The following is a 25,733-nucleotide window of genomic DNA, read 5'->3' as shown; positions in this document are numbered from 1 at the left end:
CTCAGACTGAAGTCCAAGTTTCTCAGCCTGGAGTCTGCAGACCTTCAGGCCAGCCCTGTCCGAAAGACCTTTCTAGAGTGATGCGAATGTTATCTGTGCTGTCCAATACGGTAGCCACTGTGCAACTGAAATGCATGGCTAGTGCGACTGCAGAAGTGAAGTTTACATTTCATTTTAACGAATTTCAATAATCACCTGTACCCAGTGGTGATCACACTGGATAGCAGAGCTGCAAGGAGAGTGCCCAGCTTTCTAAATCTGCCCCCAAAGCCTCTTCACCAAAGGCAGCCATGCTCTTCTGCCTGCCTCCGGCTGCTTCCCGCCTCCTGGCCCATGCTGTGATCTCTGCCTAGAGCACGTCGCATCCCTGCCCCGATTCCCTCACACTGCACTCAGTTCCCACTTTGATGTGGCGGAGCCTTGAGGGGGGTCCAGGGTTTGGGTAGATTGCTTAAAACGTCCGTTCCTCCCATTCTGTCTCCTAAATTAGGTGACATGAAACCATGGTGGTGACAGACATTCACTATACAGCTACTTCTGAAAACCCTGGAGGAAAGGCACTATCCCTGGGCCTGGGGGTGCAGAGACTTCAGGAGAGGGATAGGCTTCAAGGGTTCCCAGGCCTCCAGCTACAACACAGGTGTGGCTCAGAGGGCAAGAACAAGCTGAGCGGCAGTGCTGAGGGGCAGATTCCCAGTTCCCTGCCTCTTGCCAGCACAGGGACAAGGGGCCAAACAGAAGAGACAGAGTTCGTTCTCTACCAGATCTCTGACGGAGCGACCCAGCGTTCTTCCCCAGGTCCCAGGGAGCCTCTTAGAGTTTTGGGCGACTCCTGAATGAGAACAGGCAGCTGCTCCAAACCAAGTCATCTTTATTAAATGCATCTTTTCTTTCTCTCTTTCTCATTCTCTCTCTCTCTCCCTCTCTCTCTCTCTCTGTCTCTTTCTCTCTCTCTCTCTCTCTCGCTATGTGTGTGTAGCACATACTTCAGGTGTGTGTGCGTACGTGTGTACATGCGTGTGTGCAGCACATACTTCAGGCCTGCGGCACCACCCCATAGAGCTGGTGAGGAAGTAACTTCTGCTTCTCGTTGCAACTATAGATCCATCGGGGACGAACGAATGCCAGGGAGGGGTTGTCCATCAGGGCCTGCAGGGCGGGGTGGAGTCCACAGGAGAATGTGTCATCGAGGGAGGACAGAGGAGATGCAAGGGTGTGCCAGGGTCTCCCTTTCTCTGCCTCTTTGGGACTCACCTCCTCAAAGCTGGGATCCCATTCCTGTGCGGTGATTACAAACTGAACCCGGTCGCTCATATAGTCCTCAAGCTCCCTGGTGGGAAAGGAGAAAAGAGGTAGAAGGAACATCAGGGAATCAACATTGACATCCTATGCCCCAACCACTCTCAATGGCTGTCCTCATACTGTCCCCACCTATGTCCCCTCTAGGCTGCCTCTGGTGCCTCCATTCCTCCGTATATCCATCTTGCCACAGCCACAATGACCAGAGCTCCTACAGTGGCTAATCCTCAGGCTGACCTTCCAGAAGCAGGGGTAGGGCTAGGGATCCTCGCCATAGAGAAGAGGAAACCGAGGCCAGCAATGCATCCTGGGCTGCCAGTGGTGGGCAGGCTGGCATCTGGACTCCATGGCCTGTGCCCGCCTACTGGGCATGGCCCTTCTCCATCCTCCTGATGGTCTTTCCCATACCCCCATCCCTCCCAGCCGGTCCCTGAGCCCTGCCCTGGACCCATCACCCCTTCCCCACCCCAGCGCCCGGAGACTTACCCGTTGAAGGCTGTGACATATCGGATGAGTTTCCGCCGCTCGTCCCCAGGGAACTCTCCGTAAAGGAAGAAGTGCTTGCCCTGGAAGAAATCTGCAGTAGAGAAGGGGGCTAAGGTAAGCGTGAGGCGCCAGGAGTTCCCAGGCACCGGACAGGAGTGATGAGGCTGACCCAGCCGCTGAGGAAAGGGCTGTAAGCGTGAGGCCCCAGGAGTTCCCAGGCACCGGACAGGAGTGATGAGGCTGACCCAGCCGCTGAGGAAAGGGCTGTCCGCATGTGGGTGGGGACTGATGGCAGGTAGTGGCCCCCTGCCCAGCAGCCCATCAGAGCCTTCCAGGGAGGTAGATTGGTTGGTTGGTTTGCTTGCTTTAACAGTACAAGATACAATGACTATTACTGTGATTTGTTTCTGACAGACAGGCTGGAGCTACTTATCTCTCTCTCTTTTATTTCTTTTTTTTTTTTTTTAAGACAAGGGCTTACTCTGTCACCCAGGCTGGAGTGCAGTGAAGCAATCATGACTCCCTGCAAGCTCTGCCTCCTGGGCTCAAGTGATTCTCCCATCTCAGCCTCCCCAGTAGCTGGGACTACAGGCTTGTGCCAACCACACCCAGCTAATTTTTAAACTTTTTGTATAGAGACGGGGTACTGACATGTTGTTCAGGCTGTTCTCAAACTCTTGGGCTCAAGCAATCCTCCCACCTCAGCCTCCTGAGTAGCCAGGACTACAGGCGCACACCACCATGCTCTGCTAACTTTTAAAATTGTTTGTAAAGACGGGAAGTCAAGGTGGGGTGCAGTGGCTCACCCCTGTAATCCTAGAACTTTGGGAGGCCAAGGCAGGCAGATCACCTGAGGTCGGGAGTTCAAGATCAGCCTGACCAATATGGAGAAACTCTGTATCTACTAAAAGTACAAAATTAGCCAGATATGGTGGCGCATGCCTATAACCCAGCTACTTGGGAGACTGAGGCAGGAGAATCACTTGAACCCTGGAGGCAGAGGCTGCGGTGAGCCGAGATCGTGTCGTTGCACTCCAGCCTGGGTAATAAGAATAAAACTCTGTCTCAAAAAAAAAAAAAAGCCAGGGGGGCCTCGCTATGTTGCCCAGGCTGGTGTTGAACTCTTGGATTCAAGCAATCCTCCCACCTTGGCCTCTCAAAATACTGGGTGAGCCACTGCACCTGGCCTGGCTGGAGCCACTTAATGAGCTTAAGCCAGGTTGGAAACGTCAGCATCTGCCACTTCTTCACCTTTGCTCTCTTTTCCAACCAGCGCCTTTTTTGCTCTGACTTTTGGGGTGGCTCCTTCTTCTTTCCCTTTGAAGGTGACATTGTAGGCCATCAATTTGCTGCCATTTTAGGGGCTTTGGAGAATCAAAGCATCTTCCTGCCCATCGCTCACGAGGAACTGTGTGGAAATGGCTCTTCTGGTAGCCCCTGAACTGCACCACTACACAGCCCCTCACTGCCTTCCCTTGCTCCCTTCATTCTCAAGGCTCTGCCTCCCTGCCCCCATCCCACAGCTCCCTGCAGAATTTCTCCAGTTCCTTTTGTTCTCATTCTTTTACACTGGAAATGCAAACACACGTAACAGCAGCCATGTTCAGGGTGATGGCTGATGTTACAGCAAACACCGGTGTGCATCCACCCTGGGCCTGACAGAGGACAGTGCCCCTGTCACCTGGTGTGCCCGGCCTCACTCCAGACCAACAGGACTGCACCCACGCAAGTGAAGCACTAGTGGGAGGGTGAAGTGAAAAAAAGGGGGTCACACCTGGTACGTGGCTGCAGTGGGAGTAGTCAGAACAAGAAATCTGGAGGGAAGAAAAAGGGAAATCATGCAGAGGATGCTGACGGGAAAGGAGCCAGGCAGAACCTGGAGGTGCTGAGGTAGGGAGTGGGTTGGAGGAGGAGAGGGGAGACAAGACATGGGGCAGCAGTGAGCCCAGGGCTGGCCAGGGCAAGTAGCAGCTGCGAACTGAGAAGGGAACATGCCACTTTGGGAGGGATGGGAGATTTCCCACCTGGGAGCTCAGGGACTGGCAGATCAGGAGTCTCCTGGTGCTCCTCATCGTCCGTGTTCTCATCTGTGGAGCCTGCATATGGGTCTTCCCCGTTCTCCTCCTGGCCAGGGGGCGGTCTGTGTTCCTTCTGCTCAGCCACCCTTCGGGTGCCAAGAGGGGTAGAGAGTGAGCATGCAGAGCAGCCTCTCCTCCAGCCAAGGCCAGTGCCACCCTACCCCCCAGCCCCAGCCCTACCTCCTCAGCTCATCTTCTGTGTCCCCAGAATCGTCCCCCCCGTTGTCCTGTCCTTCTGCAAGCAGAAGCGCAATCAATGCAAGGCTGCCTTGTCTCCTGGGAAGACCGGCAGCCCTGCCAGTACAGCAGACCCAGGCATCTCATGCCCCCAGCTGCAACTGCCCTCCAGATCCAGTCATCCAGGCCCCAGCCAGGCCCCAGCCCCTCCTCCCTCAGACTTAGGAGTCCAGACCCCAGACCCTCCTCCCTCAACCCAAGAGTCCAGGCCCCCACCCCTTCCTCCCTCAGACCCAGGGGTCCAGGCCCCACCCCCTCCTCCTGCAGATCCAGGAGTCCAGACCCCAGCCCCTCCTCCCTCAGACTCCAGAGTCTATGTCCCCAGCCCCTCCTCCCTCAGACTCCAGAGTCTATGTCCCCAGCCCCTCCTCCCTCAGACCCAGGAATCCAGGTCCCCAGACCCTCCTCTCTCAAATCCAGGAGTCCAGGCCCCCAGCCCCTCCTCCCTCAGACCCAGGAGCCCAGGCCCCAGCCCCTCCTCCCTCAGAGTCTGACCTGACTGTTCCCCCTCAATGTCTCTATCTTCCTGGGGCACTGGTGAGGCTGCTTTGGTCTCTTCTGGGGTTGGGGGCTTCTGGGGTGAGCTGGGTCCAGCTGCCTGAGTGGGCTTGGTTTTGGTCTGGGGACGCTGAGGAGGGAGAGTGGGTGGGTGAGGAGGGCAGGAACAGTGTGGGTGTGATGGGGCGGTACCTGCAAGAGGCAGGAATACGAAGCTTGGGGTGCCACAGCAGACCCATGAATCCTCCCACCACACCCTCCCCCACTGGAGAGGGGGCAGCAAACCTTTCGAGGAAGCCTGGGGGCTTCATCGCCACTGCTGCCGCTGTGAGAGGCCTCATCGTCCTCACCGCTCGAGTCTGGCCCTGCCATGAGGTACCTGGGGGAGGAAATGGCCCAAGGGAAGCGGGCGGGCGGGCGCTCAGGAGGCAACAGGCACTGGAGTTTACTGAACACTCACGCTGACGGGCTTCATGGCCTCACTCCCAACCCACGCCCTCCCAGCTCAGGAAGGCCCAGTGAACCCACTCAGCCTGGCCACCTGCCCTGCAGACCTGGGCACCCCCTTTCTTCCGCAACTCCATCTTTTTTTTTTTTTTTTTTTTAAGAAATCAGGTGTTTTTTTTTTTGTTTGTTTGTTTTTTATGAGAGGGCGTTTCGCTCTCGTTACCCAGGCTGGAGTGCAATGGCGCGATCTCGGCTCACCGCAACCTCCGCCTCCTGGGTTCAGGCAATTCTCCTGCCTCCGCCTCCTGAGTAGCTGGGATTACAGGCACGCGCCACCACGCCCAGCTAATTTTTTGTATTTTTAGTAGAGACGGGGTTTCACCATGTTGACCAGGATGGTCTCGATCTCTTGACCTCGTGATCCACCCGCCTCGGCCTCCCAAAGTGCTGGGATTACAGGCTTGAGCCACCGCGCCCGGCCGTTTTTTTTTTTTTTAAATACATTTTAATCGAATAGTAACAGCAGTAAATAAACAGTTTGAAAAACAGGCAGATTTCCCCCGTATCTGGAAGAAAATTAAGTCAAAGTATTCTACACAGTAGAAGGGAGACAGCTGTTTATGTTAGACATGGTTAGACAATTCAAGGACAACCTGGAAATTTCTAAAGCCATTTCCAAAAAATCAATGGCAACAGGTTGGGACACAGCTATTTTAAAGGGTAAAATGCCTATACCTACGTAGGCATTGAGTTGCACCTGTATTGCATGACATTCTTTTTTTTTTTTTTTTTTTTTTTTGAGACGGAGTTTCGCTCTTGTTACCCAGGCTGGAGTGCAATGGCGCGATCTCGGCTCACTGCAACCTCCGCCTCCTGGGTTCAAGCAATTCTCCTGCCTCAGCCTCCTGAGTAGCTGGGATTACAGGCACGCGCCACCATGCCCAGCTAATGTTTTGTATTTTTAGTAGAGACGGGGTTTCACCATGTTGACCAGGATGGTCTCGATCTCTCGACCCCGTGATCCACCCGCCTCGGCCTCCCAAAGTGCTGGGATTACAGGCTTGAGCCACTGCGCCCGGCCGATCACATGACATTCTTGTCTTTTTTTTTTTTTTTTTTTTTTTTTTTTTTTTTTTTTGAGATGGAGTCTTGCTCTGTCGTCAGGCTGGAGTGCAGTGGCGCAAGTTTGGCTCACTGCAACCTCCGCCTCCTGGGTTCAAGTGATACTTACGCCTCAGCCTCCTGAGTAGCTGGGACCACAGGCATGTGCCACCAAGCCCAGCTAATTTTTTTGTATTTTTAGTAGAGATGGGGTTTCACCAAGTTGGCCAGGATGGTCTCGATCTATTGACCTTGTAATCCACCCACCTCGGCCTCCCAAAGTGCTGGGATTACAGGCATGAGCCACCACCGCGCCCGGCCGATCACATGACATTCTTGTCTTTTTTTTTTTCCCCCGCTTTTTTCTTTGAGACAGGATCTCACTCTGTCACCCAGGCTAGAGTGCAGTGGCATGATCTTGGCTCACTGCAACCTCCGCTTCCTGGGGTCAAGCGAGTCTTCTGCCTCAGTCCCCCCAGTAACTGGGATTACAGGCGTGTGCCACCATGCCTGGCTAATTTTGTATTTGTTTGTTTGTTTGTTTTTTAGGTACAGATGGGGTTTCATGATGTTAGCCAGGCTGGTGTCAAACTCCTGACTTCAAGTTATCTGCCCACCTCGGCCTCCCAAAGTGCTAAGATTACAGGTGTGAGCCACTGCCTGGGCGGCATTCCCCTCCCTCTTGGGGAAGAAATGTATCAATTCAGAAAGGAATGAAAAATCAGAATTGTGCCCTTTAAGAATCTAAGTCAATTTCTCACTAGGAGAATACCCACCATTTAAGAGGAAAATCTCAAAACAAATACATTTTAGAGACCCCAACACTATAATCATGGTTCCTTAAGCCACTAACACTCCAGGAAAAGAATTTTCCTAGCTCTAACAATAGCAGCAAGTAGCCGGGCTCAGTGGCTCACGCCTGTAATCCCAGCACTTGGGGAGGCTGAGATGGGTGGATTCCTTGAGGTCAGAAGTTCGAGACCAGCCTAGCCAACATGGTGAAACCCTGTCTCTACGTGTTGTTGCTTTTTTTTTTTTTTTTTTTTTTTTGAGACGGAGTGTTGCTCTGTCACCCAGGCTGGAGTGCAGTGACACAATCTTGGCTTGCTGCAACCTCTGCCTCCCATGTTCAAGTGATTCTCCTGCCTCCGCCTCCCAAGTAGCTAGGACTACAGGTGCACGCCACCATGCTCAGGTAATTTTTCTGTGTGTGTGCATTTTTAGTAGAGATGGGGCTTCACCATGCTGAACAGGATGATCTTGAACTCCTGACCTCAGGTGATCTGCCTGTCACAGCCTCCCAAAGTGCTGGGATTACATGCATGAGCCACTGCGCCTGGCCCTGTCTAAACTAAAAATACAAAAATTAGCCGGACGTGGCGTCAGGCACCTGTAATCCTAGCTACTTGGGAGGCTGAGGCAGGAGAATCGCTTGAACCGGGGAGACCTGGGAGGCTGCAGTTTGCTGAGACGACTCTAGTGCACTCCAGCCTAGGCAACAAGAGCAAAACTCCATCTCAAAAAAATAAAAAATAAAAACAGCAGCACGTTGACACTTACATGGGACTTCCTACGTGCCAGGTACTATTCTAAGCACGTGGCAAATACTGAATCGCTGAATCCTGAGGTAGGTGCTAGTTTCAGCCCCATTTTACAGGTGAGGAAACTACGGCACAGAGAGATTATTTAATTTGCCCTAAGCAAATTAAATAAATAAATTAAATAAATAAAATTAAATAAATAAATTAAATAAATAAATTAATTAAATAAATAAATTAAATGGGGAAGGTATGCAGAAGCAAATGAATGTATCAGTTTCATTCCTCTGAGACATCCATGTTGAGACCCTTCTGCATTTAATTTGGTTGTTTTAAAGTTGGTGAAATGCTGTTTAGGTAAGTCACTCTCATAAAACAGTGGTTTACAGGAGATTCAGAGGATTTAAAATGTGGTAGTTCATCAACAGTCAACAGTAGGTTTACTTAACTTTTTCTTCAAAGTGCTCTGTATTCAAAGATTTCTTTTAAAAAATAAATGAAATTTGTGCTTATTAGGTATGGAGAGTCATCCCCTTGGGGTCTTCCTTCTATAGTTAAATTTTTATTTTATTTCTATTTTTTTGAGACGTAGTCACGCTCTGTTGCCCAGGCTGGAGTGCAGTGGCATGATCTCAATTCACTTCAACCTCCACCTCCCAGGTTCAAGGGATTCTCCCACCTCAGCCTCCAGAGTAATTGGGGCTACAGGTGTGCGTCACTATTCCCAGCTAATTTTTGTATTTTTGGGTAGAGATGGGGTTTCGCCATGTTGCCAGGCTGCTCTCCAACTCCTGACCTCAAGTTTTCCACCTGCCTTGGCCTCCCAAAGCGCTGGGATTACAGGTGTGAGCCACTGCACTTGGCCAAACTTTTATTTTTGAGATAAGGTTTCAATTTGTCGCCTAGGCTGGAGTGCAGTGGTGCAATCATGGCTCACTGCAGCCTTGACCTCCTGGGCTCAAGTGATCCTACCACCTCAGCCTCCCAAGTAGCTAGGACTACAGGTATGTGTCACCACACCTGGATAATTTTTTTCATGTTTTGTAGAGATGGAGTCTCACTACATTGCCTAGGTTGTATAGTTAATTGTTTTATTTTACAAATGAGTAAAAGCCAGAATTTTTAAAAATATAAAATGCTTTGTGAATTCTTTTTGTTAAGACTAGTTGGAAATCCAACACTGTTCATATTTTTCCCTTTCATTCCATGCCCTCCCTTAAGTGCTGCCAGGCACTTAATAATAACCCAAATCTGTTTCCTTCTGACCCAGATATAGCCCCAGCCCCTCCCCTCTTCTGTTCCTGAGGCCCCAGCCTACTCAGGGGTCCCCACCTGCAGCCTCCCCTGATACTCCATCCCTCCCAACAGAGCCTGCTCCTGCCCCCATCAAACCTTCCATGACTCCCCTCTACTCAGAGAGGAGGCCCCTGGAGCCGGATGGGCTTCAGAATGCTGAATCTTTCACATTTTAGAGAGGCAAATGGCTGGTATACTGATTGTTACATAAACTCCCAGTAGGGCCTGGGGGAGCACCCCATGATCAAACCCACTAATATTTCTGTAGTTAAGACCATGACACACTTAAGGGAATAAAAAAAAATGTCTGCAAATAGCCTCACATTAGTTCAAGATGACTGCAGCAAAATGAATTTGTGCTGAACCTAGAAAAGAACTTTCAGCTTCTAGAGATGTTTGGATGCTCGAACAGCAGATGAGGGTTCTGTGAAGCTGCATGGAGTCCAGTGTGTAGGCTGGGCTCCTAGAGTCCCTTCTGACCTGAGCCCACCCACCTCACAGTCTCATTAACTCCCAAGGCAGATCATTTTTCAAGTACACCAGGCACAGCTAACTTCTGAACACACTCAGGCCATGAAGGACAATCCAGTCTCCCTTCCAATCCACCAGACTGCCTTTGCTCAGTCCAAAGCCCTCTGTGGTTCCTACTGCCCCTGGTTCCATTTTTCCTGCCACTTCTTGCCCCCAGTAAACTCAGCCCCACCTGCAACTCCTCCAGTCAGACGACAGGCTGCCCTGACCTTGTCTCCTCTGCCCAGCATGTCCTCTGCCTCTGTTCAGCCTGAAAAACCTCTTCCGGACCTTGAAGACCCCTGGCTCTCTGTGGGCCACCCCTTGGGGCTTCCACTGCACTGTGAAATTTCTGATCCCTCATCAAAGTGAGAAGCCTTCAAGGGCAGGGCTCAATAACTGGATCCTCAGTCCTGCACAGTCCAGCCTGGCACCAAGCAAAGGCTTCCAGGACTCCTTTGGATTTTTTGGTTGAGACAGAGTCTCACTCTGTTGCCCAGGCTGGAGTGCAATGGCACAAATTTGGCTCCCGGGTTCAAGCAATTCTCCTGCCTCAGCCTTCTGAGCAGCTGGAGTTACAGGCATGTGCCACCACACCCAGCTAATTTTTGAAAGTTTAGTAAAGACAGGGCTTCACCATCTTGGCCAGGCTGGTCTTAAACTCCTGACCTCAAGTGATCCGCCCACTTCGGCCTCCCAGAGTGCTGGGATTACAGGTGTGAACCACTGTGCCAGGACTCACTTTGAATGAATGAATGTGGACCCCAGTGCTTGTTCTCCCACCCCAGAGTCTTTGCACAAACTACTCCTCCAGCCTTTTCTGATAAGCAGGACTCACAGAGCCCTCTGTGACTCCCAGGCAGGTCCTCCTTCCCTCATCTGGAGTCCCCCAGCCCCTGCCACGCTCCTCTCAGGAGTCTGCTGACTCTGGGCTGGGACCACCTGTATTCTCTGCTGGCAGGCCCCAGTCTGACTCCTCTCCAGATCCCTGGCATTGCCCAGCACAGGATAAAAAGCAGGGTTAGTGTGTGTGTGTGGCCTCACCTCCGGGAGGGCAGCCGCCGACGCATGCGGTGACAGTCCAGCACCCACTCCTTACGCACGATGCGGCCTCCGAGGCCTAGGACCTGGCTGTACTTGGGGGTGTTGGCAAAGGCGCAGCTGGTGGGGGGCAGAAGTGAGGATGTCAGTTAGGTGTGATCTGAGGGGCAAAGGGGAAAGAGGAGACAGGGAGACAGAGAGAGAGAGAGAGAGAGAGAGAGAGAGAGAGATCATGAGATCGAGGTGGGAGAAACAGAAAGAGGTTGGATATCGAGGGAGATACAAAAATCAGAGAGCAAAAGACAAAGCTACGGAGTGCAAGTGAGAAAGAAAGTGAGTGAGCCAGAGAGAGAGAGAGAGAGAGAGAGAGAGAGAGAGAGCATGCGACACAGTGGACACAGAGAGAAGGCACAAGGTGACGGAGACACGGAGCTGGGGGAGAGACTGCAGCGGCGCAGGGAGGAGGGGCGCAGGCCTACATGAGGTGCGTGCTGTCCGGGGTCCAGTCTGGCCGATACTTGGCCCCCAGCTCTAGGGCCTTATCTCGCAGTTCGGAGCGGAAGGGGTTCTGGAAGCCACTCAGCACCACTACCACACCCTGAAGGATCTTCCCCAGCTCCTCTGCGCCAGCTCGGGATCGTCTGGGCTCGGTGCCTTCTCCTCGGGGCTGGCCTGTCACTACCGCCTGTGCTGGGGCAGGGACTGTGGCCGTGGCTGGGGTACGGGTGGGAGCTGGCACTGGGGAAGATGAAGTATAGATTCAGTTAGCACCGCTGTGGCTAAACTCCCAGCCCCTCCTCCCTCAGACCCAGGGGTCCAGGCCCCCAGCTCCTCCTCCCTCAGACCCAGGGGTCCAGGCCCCCAGCCCCTCCTCCCTCAGACCCAGGGGTCCAGGCCCCCAGCCCCTCCTCCCTCAGACCCAGGGGTCCAGGCCCCCAGCCCCTCCTCCCTCAGACCCAGGGGTCCAGGCCCCCAGCCCCTCCTCCCTCAGACCCAGGGGTCCAGGCCCCAGCTCCTATTCCCCTAGGACACAGGAGCACATGGCCCTATGGGAACACGGATCTAGTTAGCTTACGTTTAGGTCTCTTGGAAACAGGTGGCGACAGCTGGGGTGGTGGTTTGCTCAGGGTCTTCTTTTCTTCTTGGTTCAAATCCAACTTCCTCTTCCCTTTGGGAGACTCCTGGGGCTGAAAGATGGGGATAGGTTGAGGCCTTCAGCTTCTCTCCTCCTCCACCCCATCAAAGTCTGATGATTTCACCTTGGAGGTGCTGCCTACGGCCCTGGAGACTGGAGAAGCTGAGGAGGCAGCACTGGAGGCCTGGAGGGTGGCCGCTGCATAGCTGGGTCCTGCCAGGTCACTGGCTGTGGCTATGAAGGGAGAAAGTGGATCCAGGATGAGAGGGGTGGCCTCAAGACCCTTGTACTCCTATCTCTGGGACACAGAGTATTGTTTCCAAAACGCAGCGATGATCCAGGAGTCCCAGCCCCCAGACCTCTTATCCCTCAGGACACAAGAGGCCAGATCCACCTTCCTGCACCCTGAGACCCAGGAGTCCAGGACTCCACCACCTCCTCCCTCACCAGGAATTTGAGCGCCAGCCCCTCTACCCCTCAGACCCACGGGTCTACGACTCAACCCTGCTCACTCAGGACCCAGGTTGTCCACACTCACCTGGGGATGTCTTTTTGACCCGGCTGAAGAAGAGAGCCCCCGGCCTCAGAGAGTTGGCGCTGTCGTCCTCCTCCTTCACACGGAACTGGCCAAGCTTGGTCACTGTCACCTTCTAAGGTCCGGCAAGGTCAGTGCTGTATGTGGGCTGCTGGCGGGTGGGGGCGGAGAGGCAGGGAGAAGGCTATGGGGAGTGAAGGTACAGCTTACCTGGGACGGGGCCTCTGCCTCATCTTTGTCTGGGGGGCTATGAAACCGTACAAAACTCAGGCCAAAGGGGGAGTCCTGGGAAAGGAGGGGTGGGGGTCAGGGAGTCTGGCCCAAGGACAGAGGCCAGGCCCCAAGACCCTTTCACTCAGGGAAACCCCATCCTGGCTCTTTCCTTCTCATGAACACGCATGTTGAAGGAGGGGTCCTGATGGTGGTGATGACGATTATAGGATTAAGCTGTTAATGACTGAGCCCAAACTCTGAGTCCGACTCCAAGCCCTTTTCACGCATTAGCTCTCAGAGCAACTGGCAGTCTACTGAGTGTCCCAGCGAATCCACTGCCCTATGGACAAACTCCTCCTGTGGAATGGGAGGGAGTGCTGCGTCCCACTTCCAGAATACAGAAATGTTCCAGGCTCTCTCCTCTGCCAGCGAGAAGCAGACCCAGAAAACAGGAGAGGCCCGGGTCCCTGGATGACCTTGTACGGAGCAGCCAGCTGACAGGCTAAACACTCCCCAGGACAGTTACCTGGGCAACAAGCATACCTCTACTGTGTGGCATCATCACATACTTCAGTCTCACTGTTACCAGAGCTTTTAGCACCCCTTAACCTACGGCAATCCTATAAGGATCAGGAAATGGAGGCCCAGAGAGGGTAAGTCACTTGCCCAAGATCACACAGCTAAAAAGTGGTATAGCCAGGACGTGAACTCAGTAGTCAGACTCTAGATCTCATGTTAACTACTAGGCCACCTCTCTAACAGGCCAGTTCCCCTCCTCCAATTCCCCTCTGAGAGTCTACAGTTCACCCTTCCCAGATTCCCTCCAGGAGACGAGACTTCTCATTAAGGAAAGATCCCAAACCCATTTCGGGGAACACAGGGACCCGGCCTCCCCATAACCCCATGGGGACACCAGCTGTCTACTCCTCCGGCCCTATGGGACTCAATATTGGCCCTTATTTCCCTCCTTGCCCAGGATCAAGGACTCTGCACCCCCGGCTCCCATCCTAGGTACCTTGCTGTAGGGCTGGCTGCAAACAATTTTGACCCGGTCCCAGCGCTTCTCAGCTGCTGCCCGGACCAGCTTGTCAGGCCCAAACATGCGAACGCGATTGGGGTTCGAACCACTGCGGCTCTCAGAAGGGGACATGAAAGAGGAGGTGACCAGAAGGACCTGGGTGGGAGAAGCCACAGTGAATGAGAACCAGGGCAAGCTGGCTTAGATGAGAGCTTCTCGGGAAGGCAGAGGGCCCATGTAGGGGACTGGGAGCCTCCAGAATGTAGCTTGGGCCTAGATGTCTCCAGACCCTGCCTTTGTTTCTGGTCCTTGAGTCAGTCCTGTCTGACACAGGCCACAGAGAGATTTTTTTTTTTTTTTTTTTTTGAGATGGAGTTATGCTCTGTTGCCCAGGCTGGAGTGCAGGGGCGTGATCTCGGCTCAGTGCAACCTTCACCTGCCAGGTTTAAGCAATTCTTCTGTCTCAGCCTCCCAAGAGCTGGGACTACAAGCGTGTGCCACCTCACCTGGCTAATTTTTGTAGTTTAGTAGAGACAGCGTTTCACCATATTGGACAAGCTGGTCTCAAACTCCTGACTTTGTGATCCAACTGCCTCAGCCTCCCAAAGTGCTGTGATTACAGGCGTGAGCCAAAGCACCTGGCTGGGATCTTTTAAACCTCCAGATGTGAGTGACCCTTATCTAACTTGTGAGAACAGAACTCCTCACAAGTCTGTTCTCTCAAGGATTTAGAGTAAAAATTCATGTTGGCAATCTGCATTGAAAAACCCTAGCTGAAGCCAGGCACGTTGGCTCACAGCTCTAATCCCAGCACTTTGGAAGGTCAAGGCAGGTGAATAACTTGAAGTTAGGAGTTCAAGACCAGCCTGGCCAACATGGTGAAACCCCGTCTCTACTAAAAATACAAAAGTTAGCCAGGCATGGAGGTAGGCACCTGTAATCCCAGCTATTCGGGAGGCTGAGGCAGGAGTATCGCTATTGCTTGAACCCAGAAGGCAGAGGTTGCAATGAGCTGAGATTGCATGATTGCACTCCAGCCTGGGTGACAAGAGGCCAGGAGTTTGAGACCAGCCTGGCCAACATGGTGAAAGCCCGTCTCTACTAAAAATACAAAATTCAGCCAGGCATAGTGGCAGATACCTGTAATCCCAGCTACTTGGGAGGCTGAGGCACAAGAATCTCTTGAACCCGGGAGGAGGAGGGGAAGGTGACAGTGAGCCGAGATTGCGCCACTGTACTCCAGCCTGGGTGACAGAGCAAGACTCTGCCAAAAAAAAAAAAAAAAAAAAAAAAAAAAGATGAATACAGCCACTTTTGGTTGGGTACATTCTGTTACAAACTTAGTCACTTAGTCTTTTTTCTAACTAACATGCTGTGAAATTTATAAAATCGGACAATAAAGCCTTTTGCTGAGAAAAACAGAACATTAACTATAGGTCTCTTGGTGCCCGGCTGATTGTGCAAAGGAAACAAGAAAGACAGTTATACAGAAGGGAAGCTTTCTCTCTGACCTTGACTCTAATTGGTCATAAAAGGCCTGATTTGGAGTGGACAGGGAAGCTGCATTTATCATCTGGCGAGACTGAAAGGGGTAAGGCAAGCTGTGGTTGATAGCTGCTATCCACATGAACTGAGATTTCCTCTGAGGGTTAGACTGCTGGCTTCCTTGATTTTAGGGCCTTACACTTGGGCTTAACCAGCTTCCCTGGTTCTCCAGCTTGCAGACAGTCTATCATGGGACTCTGCAGCCTCCATAATCATGTGACCCAACTATCCTAATCTTTTCTTTCTATGTCTATACTGTATCTATAACTATTGGTTCTGTCTCTCTGGAGAACCTCGACTAATACAACTAGTCATTCCACCTTGCTAGAAAAGAGCAAAGGTAAATAAGCATTCACATATCAGATACAATAAAATTTTAGCTAAAAAATGTACTTATTCTAGAGCTGAACCCAGTGGTTCATACCTGTAATCCCAGCACTTTGGGAGGCTGAGGTGGGTGGACCACAAGGTCAGGAGATCGAGACCTTCCTGGTTAACATGGTGAAACCCCGTCTCTACTAAAACACAAAAAATTAGCCAGGCGTGGCGGTGTGCACCTGTAGTCCTGCTACTCAGGAGGCTGAGGCAGGGGAATCACTTGAACTTGGGAGGTGGAAATTGCAGTGAGCCGAGATCACACCACTATACTCTCGTCTGGAGATAGAGTAAGACTCCATCTCAAAAAAAAAAAAAAGTACTTATTCTGTCTTTATCATTACAAAGTAGCATTCTGGCTGGGTGCGGTTGTTCATGCCTGTAATCACAGCACTTTGGGAGGCCAAGGCAGGCATATTCCTTGAGCCTGAGAGTTTGAGACCAGCCTGGGCAACATGGCAAAACCCCATCTCCACTAAAAATACAAAAATAAGCCAGGTATGGTGGCAGGTGCCTGTAGTCCCAACTAGTAAGGAGGCTGAGGTGGGAGGAAAACCTGAGCCTGGGAAGGTTGAGGCTGCAGTGAGCCATGATCATGCCACTGTACTCTAGCTTGGGTGCCAGAGTGAGACCCTGCCTTAAAAAAATAAATAAATAGGCCGGGCACGGTGGCTCAAGCCTGTAATCCCAGCACTTTGGGAGGTCGAGGCGGGTGGATCACGAGGTCGGGAGATCGAGACCATCCTGGTCAACGTGGTGAAACCCCGTCTCTACTAAAAATACAAAAAATTAGCTGGGCATGGTGGCGCGTGCCTGTAGTCCCAGCTACTCAGGAGGCTGAGGCAGGAGAATTGCTTGAACCCAGGAGGCGGAGGTTGCGGTGAGCCCAGATCGTGCCATTGCACTCCAGCCTGGGTAACAAGAGCGACACTCTGTCTCAAAAAATAAATAAATAAATAAATAAATAAATAAATAAATAATAAAGTAGAATTTTGATCTAAATCCATTTGCCAAAAAGAACACATAACTTTTTTTTTTTTTTTTTTTGAGACAGTCTGTTTGTCATCAGGCTGAAGTGCAGTGGCATGATCATAGCTGACTGCAGCCTCCATCTCCAGGGGTCAAGGGACCCTCCCACCTCAGCCTCCTGAGTAGCTGGGATTACTAGTATGCACCACCAGCCTGGCTAATTTTTGTATTTTTTGTACAGACAGGGTCTCGCCTTGATGCCCAGACTGGTCTCAAACTACTGGCTTCAAGTGATCCTCCCGCTTTGGCCTCCCAAAGCACTGGGATTACAGGCATGAGCAACAGCACCAGGTCAGAAACTTCATTTATTAAAATGAACACAAAAAGCACTCGATAAGATTCAACACACATTCATGAAAAAAAAAAAAAAAAAAAAAAAGCAAAGCTCTCAGCAAACCAGAAATAGAAAAGAACTTTCTCAACCTGAAAAAGGACATCTATAAAAAACAAACAACCTACAGCTAACGTCACATTTAATGGTGAAAAACTCAACAGCTTCCCCCTAAGATCAGGACCAAGGCAAGGATGTCTACTTTCACCGCTCCTGTTCAACACTGTACCAGTCAGCGTGACATGGTGAGGAAAAGAAAAAAGAAAACTATCTTTCTTCACAGATGATGTGATTATCTATGCATAAAATCCCAAGAGATCCAGACAAACTACAAGGTTTAGTAAGTGAAGGTCAAAAGATAAGAAGTCAATATACAAAATCAATTGTATATTGCACATCACTTCTCGGGTATTTTGCCCAAAGTGTGCAACCAAAATTAATCACAAAGAAACATCAGATATTTTGTATAATAAGTGACATCTGGCCAGGCGCGGTGGCTCAAGCTTGTAATCTCAGTACTTTGGGAGGCCGAGGCGGGCGGATCACGAGGTCGAGAGATCTAGACCATCCTGGTCAACATGGTGAAACCCCGTCTCTACTAAAAACACAAAAAATTAGCTGGGCATGGTGGTGCATGCCTGTAGTTCCAGCTACTCAGGAGGCTGAGGCAGGAGAATTGCCTGAACCCAGGAGGCGGAGGTTGCGGTGAGCCGAGATCGTGCCATTGCACTCCAGCCTGAGTAACGAGAGCAAAAACTCCGTCTCAGAAAAAATAAATAAAATAAATAAGTGACATCTGACAAAATCACTGACCTCTACTCTTCAAAAACATCAAAGGCACAAAACCCAAAGTCACAGGAACCTTTTTTTTTTTTTCATATGAGCTGCGGTTTTGTTGTATTTCTCTTTTCTTTTCTTTTTTTTATTTCCCTTTTTTCTTTCTTCCTTTCTGTGACAAGGTTATACCACTGTTGCCCAGACTGGTGTCAAACTCCTGAGGTCAAGTGATCCACCCGCCTTGGCCTCCCAAAGTGCTGGGATTACAGGCATGAGCCACCATGACAGATCTTCTTTTATTTTTATTTATTTATTTTTTTTTTTGAGACGGAGTTTCACTCTTGTTACCCAGGCTGGAGTGCAATGGCACGATCTCAGCTCACCGCAGCCTCCGCCTCCTGGGTTCAGGCAATTCTCCGGCCTCAGCCTCCTGAGTAGCTGGGATTACAGGCACGCACCACCATGCCCAGCTAATTTTTTGTATTTTTAGTAGAGACGGGGTTTCACCATGTTGACCAGGATGGTCTCGATCTCTCGACCTCGTGATCCACCCGCCTCGGCCTCCCAAAGTGCTGGGATTACAGGCTTGAGCCACCGCGCCCGGCCTTTTATTTTTTAGTAGAGACGTGGTCTCAGTATGTTGCCCAGGCTGTTCTCTAACTCTTGGGCTCAAGTGATCCTCCCACCATGGCTTCCCAAAGTTCTGGGATTATAGGCGTGAGCCACCATGCCTGACCATCACAGGAACACTTTAATAAAAGGAAAGTGGCCGGGCGCGGTGGCTCAAGCCTGTAATCCCAGCACTTTGGGAGGCCGAGGCGAATGGATCACGAGGTCGAGAGATCGAGACCATCCTGGTCAACATGGCGAAACCCCATCTCTACTAAAAATACAAAACACTAGCTGGGTGTGGTGGCGCGTGCCTGTAATCCCAGCTACTCAGGAGGCTGAGGCAGGAGAATTGCCTGAGCCTAGGAGGCGGAGGTTGCGGTGAGCCGAGATCGCGCCATTGCACTCCAGCCTGGGCAACAAGAGTGAAACTCCGTCTCAAAAAAAAAAAAAAAAAAAGGGAAAGCAAGGAGATGTCACAAATCAATACAATGCATGATCCTTAAGTTTCTTTTGCTGTAAATAACATTATTGGAACAATGAAGGAAATGTGAAGAAAGTCTGAGATTATTGGATATTGCATTGTATCAATGCTAATTTCCTAATTTTGTAATTGCACTGCAGTCAAGTAAGAAATGTCTCCGCTTTTAGGAAATACTGGAGTATTCAGGGATAAAGGGGCATCATGCACACAATTTACTCTCTGTTCAGAAAAAAAAAACTATGCATATATTTGTTAACTTTGAGGAATATGAATGAAGAGTATGTGGAGGCTGAGGCAGGTGGATTGCTTGAGCTCAGGAGTTTGAGACCAGCCTGGGCCACATGGCAAAACCCCATCTCTACAAAAATACAAAAATCAGCTGGGCATGGTGATGCAAGCCTGTAGTCTCAGCTACTTGGTGGGGGTGAAGCAGGAGGACTGCTTGAACCCGGAGGTCAAGGCTGCTGTGAGCTGAGATCATGTCACTGTACTCTAACCCAGGTGACAAAGTGAGACCTTGTTTCAAACAAAAGAAAAAAAGAGTAGGCCAGGTGCACGCAGTGGCTCATGCTTGTAATCCTAGCACTTTGGGAGGCCGAGGCAGGTGGATCACTTGACCTCAAGAGTTCAAGACCAACCTGGGCAACATAGTGAAACCCTGTTTCTACAAAAAATATTTAAAAATTAGCCAGGCATGGTGGCTCACACCAGCTACTTTGGGGGCTGAGGCAGGAGAATCACTTGAGCCCAGGAGGCAGAGGTTGCAGTGAGCCAAGATCACGCTACTGTACTCCAACCTGGGCAACAAACTGAGACCCTCATCTCAAAAAATAAAATAAAATATATGGTTAAAAAAAGAAAGTTTGGTATTGGCATAAAGAAAAATACACGTATCAATGGAACAGAGAAGAGTACAGAAATAAACCCATACATATGGTCAATTAATTCTCAACAAAGAGTCAAAATGATTCAATGAGAAAAGGGAAGTCTTTTTTTTTTTAAAGTATTCTCAGTCAGGCACAGTGGCTCAGGCCTATAATGCCAGTACTTTGGAAGGCCACGGTAGGAGGATCACTTTAAGCTCAGGAGTTCAAGACCAGCCAGGCAACGTGGTGAAATCCCATTTCTATACATTTTTTTTTTTTTTCCTGAGACGGAGTTTCGCTCTTGTTACCCAGGCTGGAGTGCAATGGCGCGATCTCAGCTCACCGCAACCTCCGCCTCCTGGGTTCAGGCAATTCTCCTGCCTCAGCCTCCTGAGTAGCTGGGATTACAGGCACGCGCCACCACGCCCAGCTAATTTTTTGTATTTTTAGTAGAGACGGGGTTTCACCATGTTGACCAGGATGGCCTCGATCTCTTGACCTCATGATCCACCCACCTCAACCTCCCAAAGTGCTGGGATTATAGGCGTGAGCCACCACGCCTGGCTAAAAATTTTTTTTAAAACTTAGCCAAGCATGGTGGCTCACGCCTACAGTCCCAGCTACTCAGGAGACTGAGGCTGGAGAATCCCTTGAGTCCAGGAGGTGGAGGTTGCAGTGAGCCAAGATGATGCCACTGCACTCCAGCCTGGGCAACAGAGTGAGACCCTGTCTCAAAATAAGTAAAAAAATAAGCATTGTCAACAAACATATAAAAAAGATACAGAAAAATGAACCTTATTCCCTGTTTCACACAATACACAAAAATTCACTTGAGATGAAACAGAGATCTAAATGTAAAAACTAAACATAGAAGGCTTCTAGAAGAAAACACAGGGGACAGTGACAGGCAGAACAACAGCTCCTCAAAGATGTCTACATCCTAATCCCTGAACCTGGAAATGTGCAGATATGAAGCTGAAGACGATAAAATCGGGGAGATGACCCTGGATTATCCAGGTAGGCCAAGTGTCATCGTAAGGCACTATATAAGAAAGCAGGGCTGGGTGTGGTGGCTCATGCCTGTAATCCCAGTACTTTGGAAGGTTAGGGTAGGCAGATGGCTTGAGCCCAGGAGTTTAAGATCAGCCCGGGCAACACAATGAAACTCTATCTCTACAAAAACCATAAAAATTAGCCAGGACTGGTGGTGCATGCCTGTAGCCCCGGCTACTTGGGAGGCTGAGGTAGGACTATCACTTGAAGCTTGGAGGTGGGAGTTGCAGTGAGCTGAGATCATGCCATTGCAGTCCTGGGCAACAGAAATAAAACCCCGTCTCAAAAACAAACAAAAAAAAATGAACAAAAGAAAAAAGAAGAAGGCAAGAGAGAGTTGGAGAAGTGATGATGGAAATGGAAGCAGGCGTTAGAGTGACAGGGGCGCTGGCTTTGATGAAGAAAGGGTCACAAGTTGAGGAGGGCAGGTGGACTCCAGAAGCTGAAATACGCAAGAAAATGGATTCTCCCTTAGAGCCTCCAGAAGGAACGCAGTTCTGTCTACACCTAGATTTTTGCCCAGTGAGAGTGATTTTAGACTTCCGATCTCCAGAACAGTCAGGTAATACATTTGTGTCATTTTAAACCAGGATGCAAGCCTGCTCTCTTCCCTGATGTGCAGTTTACCACCCCGTGTCTGCCTTCTGTCTCCTCTGCACACTGGGTGATCCTCCAGAGGGCAGCAATCAGGTATGACTCCCATCTGCCCCATGTCTTCCCAGCCCCAGGCCCTGGGGGAAAGGGTGATGCGGGCATGAGGGGCAGAGGTCGGTATAGGATCCACCTCACAGCCCTGCTGACTTACCTCATAGTCTTGCTCCCCAGCACCTCCAGCCGAGCTGCCCACCAGCACCTCCACAAAAGCTGAGCCATCATTCCCGATGTCCACACTGTGTATCTGCTCCTCCTTCTCCAACTGTGGGCAGAGAGAAAGGCCACAGTCAGTGCCTGCTTCGCCCCTGGGCTCACTGTGGGACCTCAGGATGAATCTCCTCTGGATCCCCGTGTCTCTGTAATGTCAACTCTGTGATGGGGAACACCAGGGCTGAGTGGTGCCATGTGTCCCTCAACGAAGCACAGAGTATGGCATCGAGCAAGAACTCACAAAACAGTCACTGAATGAATGAATACACCCCTACCCCACACATACCTGCTTCCCCAACCTCTCCAGACTCCACCGGGTCAGCCTATCACATGCCACCATGGAGCTCTCCTTGATAAGCACTTGCCAGAGTTTTAACTTTATTCAAATCGTCATGCAGACAAACAGCACATGTCACCCCCTACCCACAATCACAAAGGACTCCATGAAAGCTCCCCGAGGGCAGGGGTTTTGTCCGGTCTTGCTCACTACTGGTTCCTGGGTTTGAACCCCAGCTTTGCTGCGCACTAGCTATATGGGTCATGCCAGCTAACCTGAAGCTTCAGTTTTCTCATCTGTAAAATGGGAATGATCACCATATCTAGGATCATGCACATTAATAATGGCCACAGGGCATGGCGAGTAGGCAATTAACTGCTGTCAGTCAGGAGGTATTATTAGTCAGTGCTTGACAATTATTTGTTGAAAGAAAAGAGTTATCTGTAGATCTCCAAGGATCCGCCATTCCTGTCTGACAGATGACGGTGCAGAAAGCCGTGAGGGGGTGGCAGGCAGTTAGGAATGGTTGAGGCAAGTGTCCTGCCTTCCGATTTGGGACTCTTTTATTAGGATGCTAGGAGGACACATTATTTCAACTCTTGGAGGTACCTAGGCCAGGTGCAGTGGCTCATGCCTGTAATCCCAGCACTCTGGGAGGCCGAGGCGGTGGATCACTTGAGGCCAGCCCGGCCAACGTGGCGAAACCCCTTCTCTACTAAAAATATAAGTAGTCCCAGCAATTCAGGAGGCTGAGGCATGAGAATCTCTTGAACCTGGGAGGGAGAGGTTGCAGTGAGCAGGCATCGTGCCACTACACTTCAGTCTGGGTGACGGAGCAAGACTCTGTCTCAAAAAAAAAAAAAAAAAAAAAAAAACAAAGTACCTTCCACCACCCTACAGTGCCCTCTCCCACCCCTGGTGATGGCAGATGCTCCAGTCTGCTCTGCTGCCTCCCTGTCAGCTCATCTAGACATCGCCTGCACACTGCTCTCAACAGGAACACCGCCGTATGGGATGAGGGAGCCTGGACTTGGGGTGAGGTGGGCCTGGGCTCAAATACAGCGATGCCATTTCCAAACTGCACAACCCTGGGTGACGGAGTCAACATCTCTGTGAGGCAGTGTCCTCACATGCAAAAAGGGAAGGTGGTTTCCTTCCTTGGCCAGGCGCAGTGGCTCACGTCTGTATTCCCAGCCCTTTGGGAGGCTGAGGTGGAGGCTTGCTTGAGGCCGGGAGTTCAAGACCAGCCTGGGCAACATAGCCAGAACTTGTCCCTACAAAAAATACAAAAATTAGCTAGGCATGGCGGCACACGCCTGTGGTCCCAGCTACTCAGGAGGCTGAGACGGGAGGATCACTTGAGCCTGGGGAGGTCAAGGCTATAGTGAGTCGTGTTCGCATCATTGCACTCTGGGCAACAGTGATGAGACCTTGTCTCCAAAAAACAACTGACCCTCCCTCCGGAGGAAGTTGAGATGACACAGAATTAACAACTACAACCACAATTGCGGCCACCATCTGAGTGCGCTCAGTGCTCCTGGTATGCCAGACTCCTGCTAATAATACATGTATCTACTCTCCTGCAACGGCTCTGCCAGGCAGCTGCTATAATTATCTCCATCTTACACATGAGCAAACGGAGGCAGGAAGCGGTTATGTAACTTCACAGCTGGTGGGTGGCAAAGCCGGACCGGAACCCAGGCAGGCTGGCAACAGTCCACGCGTGCTCCCCCATCACACCACTAACGTGCTGGAGGAGGAAGCTGGTGTGGGAGGAAGGGCCTGCCTAAGGCTTGGGCTGGCAGACTCCCCTGCCTCCACTTCCACTCTCAGCCCTGGGCCCTGGGCAGTGTACGGTGCTACCTGGGCTCATGAGAAGTCCCAGTCTGGGCTGGGCATAATGGCTCACACCTGTATTCCCAGAACTCTGGGAGGCTGAGACATGTGGATCACTTAAGGTCAGGAGTTTGAGACTTGCCTGGCCAACATGGTGAAACCCCATCTCTACTAAAATATAAAAATTAAAATTAGCCACGTATGGCGGTAAGTGCCTGTAATCCTAGCTACTGGGGAGGCTGAGGCAGAATCACCTGAACCCAGGAGGCGGAGGCTGCAGTGAGCCGAGATCATGCCACTGCATTCCAGCCTGGGCAAGGGAGCGAGACTCTGTCTCAAAAAAAAAAAAGAAGTCCCAGTCTGACTGCGTAGCCTCTGGTCAGGCTTGGTCACTCTCCATCAGACACACTGGCCTCCCTTCTGTGCCAAGAACATTCTGCTCCTTCCCACCTCAGAGCCTCTGTACCTGCCAGTCCCCCTGCCTGGATCACTTTTCCCTCCAACATACCCATAGCTGGGTCAGATTTTGCCTTCTGTGATTCAGGTGCCCACTCAGATGTCACTTGAGACCATGAGCAGCCTCCCTCACCCGTAGTCGGCGCCACTCCCTATCTCCTACCCCGGCTTTACTTTACTTCATGGTTACTGCCGGGCATTACATCGTTACATCTTTTTTGTTTTTATCTGTCTAGCATCCGTCTCTCCCACTAGACTTTTACGCTCCATGAGAGAAAGGACAGTGTCTTAGTTGTTGCCTGCTGCATCCCCAAGGCCAAGAACAGTGTCTGGTCCTTCCCAACTCTGCTGATTTCCTGCTGTGTGATCCTGGAGCAAATGGTTTCATTTTACCCCTTGTGCCTCAGTATCCGAACCTGTGAAATGGGGACAGTAACAATATCTATCTCATAAAGTTGTTGAGAGCGTTCAAATCCATACCGAGAATGAGAAATAACATACCAAGCGCCTGGAATACTGCCTGGCACGGAGCAAACACTATATAAATGTCAGCTGCGAGTATCATTAACACTGCAGGTCTCCAGTGCATTCCCGACGGAAGGACAGACAGATGCAGAAGAGGCCCCCAATGACCATTTGCAGAAGTTACTACCCAGAGCCACTAAGCAGTAACTCTGGCTCTGCCCTCTCTTACCAAGTGGCTCTGTTGAGGCCCTTCTCTGCTGCTTGCCTGGGTGTTCCATCTGTCACAAGGGGATCATCATGGAGAACATTTTCAGATTCTCACCGTCTGCCAGGTGCTTGGGATATGAGTTTTCTGTTACTGTTGCACAAATTAGCATAAACTTTGTGGCTAAAAACAATGCAAATTTATTATCTTACAGAACAGGAGGTCAAAAGTCTGAAACTGGTTCTTACAGGGCTAAAATACAGGTGCAGCAGGGCTGCCTTCCCTCCTTCCGGGAGCACTAGAGGAGAATGTGTCTCCTTGCCTCTTCAGCTTCTCGAGGCCACCTGCCTTCTTTGGCTCACAGCCCCTTCCTCGTCTTCAAAGCTGCTGCAAGTCCTGGCAACACTCCGGGCTCTGCTTGCATCTTCACAGCTCTGGTTCCAGCTCTCTTGCCTCCCTCTTTCCCTTATAAGGCCTCCGGGGGTTACATGAGGCCCACCAGGTAATTCAGGGCACTCTCCTCATCTGAAGATCCTTAATTTAATCAAACCCACAAAGCTCCTTTGGCCATTCAAGTGAGTTCTTTCCAGGTTGTGGGGATGAGGACGTGAACATCTTTTGAGGGCCACGGTTCTGTCCACCACACTTAGCTAAGCATGGGCCAGGCTGAAGCCTTAAAACCACCTTAAATGGAAGGTTCTGTTACTACTTTAGTTTCACAGATGGGAAAACTGAGGCTCAGACAGGTTAAGTCAACAGCTTACATGGCACACAAGCTAATAACTAGCAGAGTACTTCGGACCCAACTGCTTGACTGCAAAGCACTGTCCAATGCCAACACTGTTTTCGGTTCCTCTCCTTCCATCCCTGAGTCAAACACAACATCTTTACCTCTCCCACAATATTAAGCACGGTTCCCAAATCTGGTAGGATGGAGATGCTTGTCTTTTAAATGAACGATTCCTACTGCATATATAACTATTTCTACTTTAAACACACACAGGCACTCCCTGACATTTCTTACTCATATATTTTTTAAAAATCCGCTGGGCACAGTGGCTCATGCCTGTAATCCCAGCACTTTGGGAGCTAAGGTGGGTGGACCACAAGGTCAAGGGTTCAAGACTAA

General features: G+C 50.7%; 1 protein-coding gene across 2 annotated transcripts in view; it reads right to left on the bottom strand.

Moving 5' to 3' along the window:
- Positions 1 to 25,733, bottom strand: part of XRCC1 (X-ray repair cross complementing 1) — a 45,761-nt gene that overhangs the window by 8,630 nt on the left and 11,398 nt on the right. The window contains exons 3-17 of one of the 2 annotated variants that reach the window (XM_010332481.3): positions 21,307 to 21,417; positions 13,430 to 13,588; positions 12,412 to 12,486; positions 12,205 to 12,316; positions 11,791 to 11,900; positions 11,607 to 11,718; positions 11,011 to 11,269; positions 10,535 to 10,651; positions 4,884 to 4,977; positions 4,596 to 4,728; positions 4,044 to 4,098; positions 3,810 to 3,949; positions 1,786 to 1,876; positions 1,255 to 1,330; positions 1,035 to 1,149 (exon numbers count right to left, since the gene is read on the bottom strand). In XM_010332481.3, coding sequence (XP_010330783.3) covers positions 1,036 to 1,149; positions 1,255 to 1,330; positions 1,786 to 1,876; positions 3,810 to 3,949; positions 4,044 to 4,098; positions 4,596 to 4,728; positions 4,884 to 4,977; positions 10,535 to 10,651; positions 11,011 to 11,269; positions 11,607 to 11,718; positions 11,791 to 11,900; positions 12,205 to 12,316; positions 12,412 to 12,486; positions 13,430 to 13,588; positions 21,307 to 21,417 — 1,758 coding nt within the window. In that variant the 3' untranslated portion in view covers position 1,035. Of the gene's footprint in view, positions 1 to 854; positions 1,150 to 1,254; positions 1,331 to 1,785; positions 1,877 to 3,809; positions 3,950 to 4,043; positions 4,099 to 4,595; positions 4,729 to 4,883; positions 4,978 to 10,534; positions 10,652 to 11,010; positions 11,270 to 11,606; positions 11,719 to 11,790; positions 11,901 to 12,204; positions 12,317 to 12,411; positions 12,487 to 13,429; positions 13,589 to 21,306; positions 21,418 to 25,733 lie in introns of those variants that run through there. The other variant, XM_003944512.4, reaches the window with a different exon arrangement.

Source organism: Saimiri boliviensis, chromosome 14 (genome assembly GCF_048565385.1).
Source record: "Saimiri boliviensis isolate mSaiBol1 chromosome 14, mSaiBol1.pri, whole genome shotgun sequence".
Classification (NCBI taxonomy): Eukaryota; Metazoa; Chordata; class Mammalia; order Primates; family Cebidae; genus Saimiri; species Saimiri boliviensis.
The sequence above is the reverse complement of the archived record's forward strand: the minus strand, read 5'-3'. Positions and strand labels throughout refer to the sequence as shown.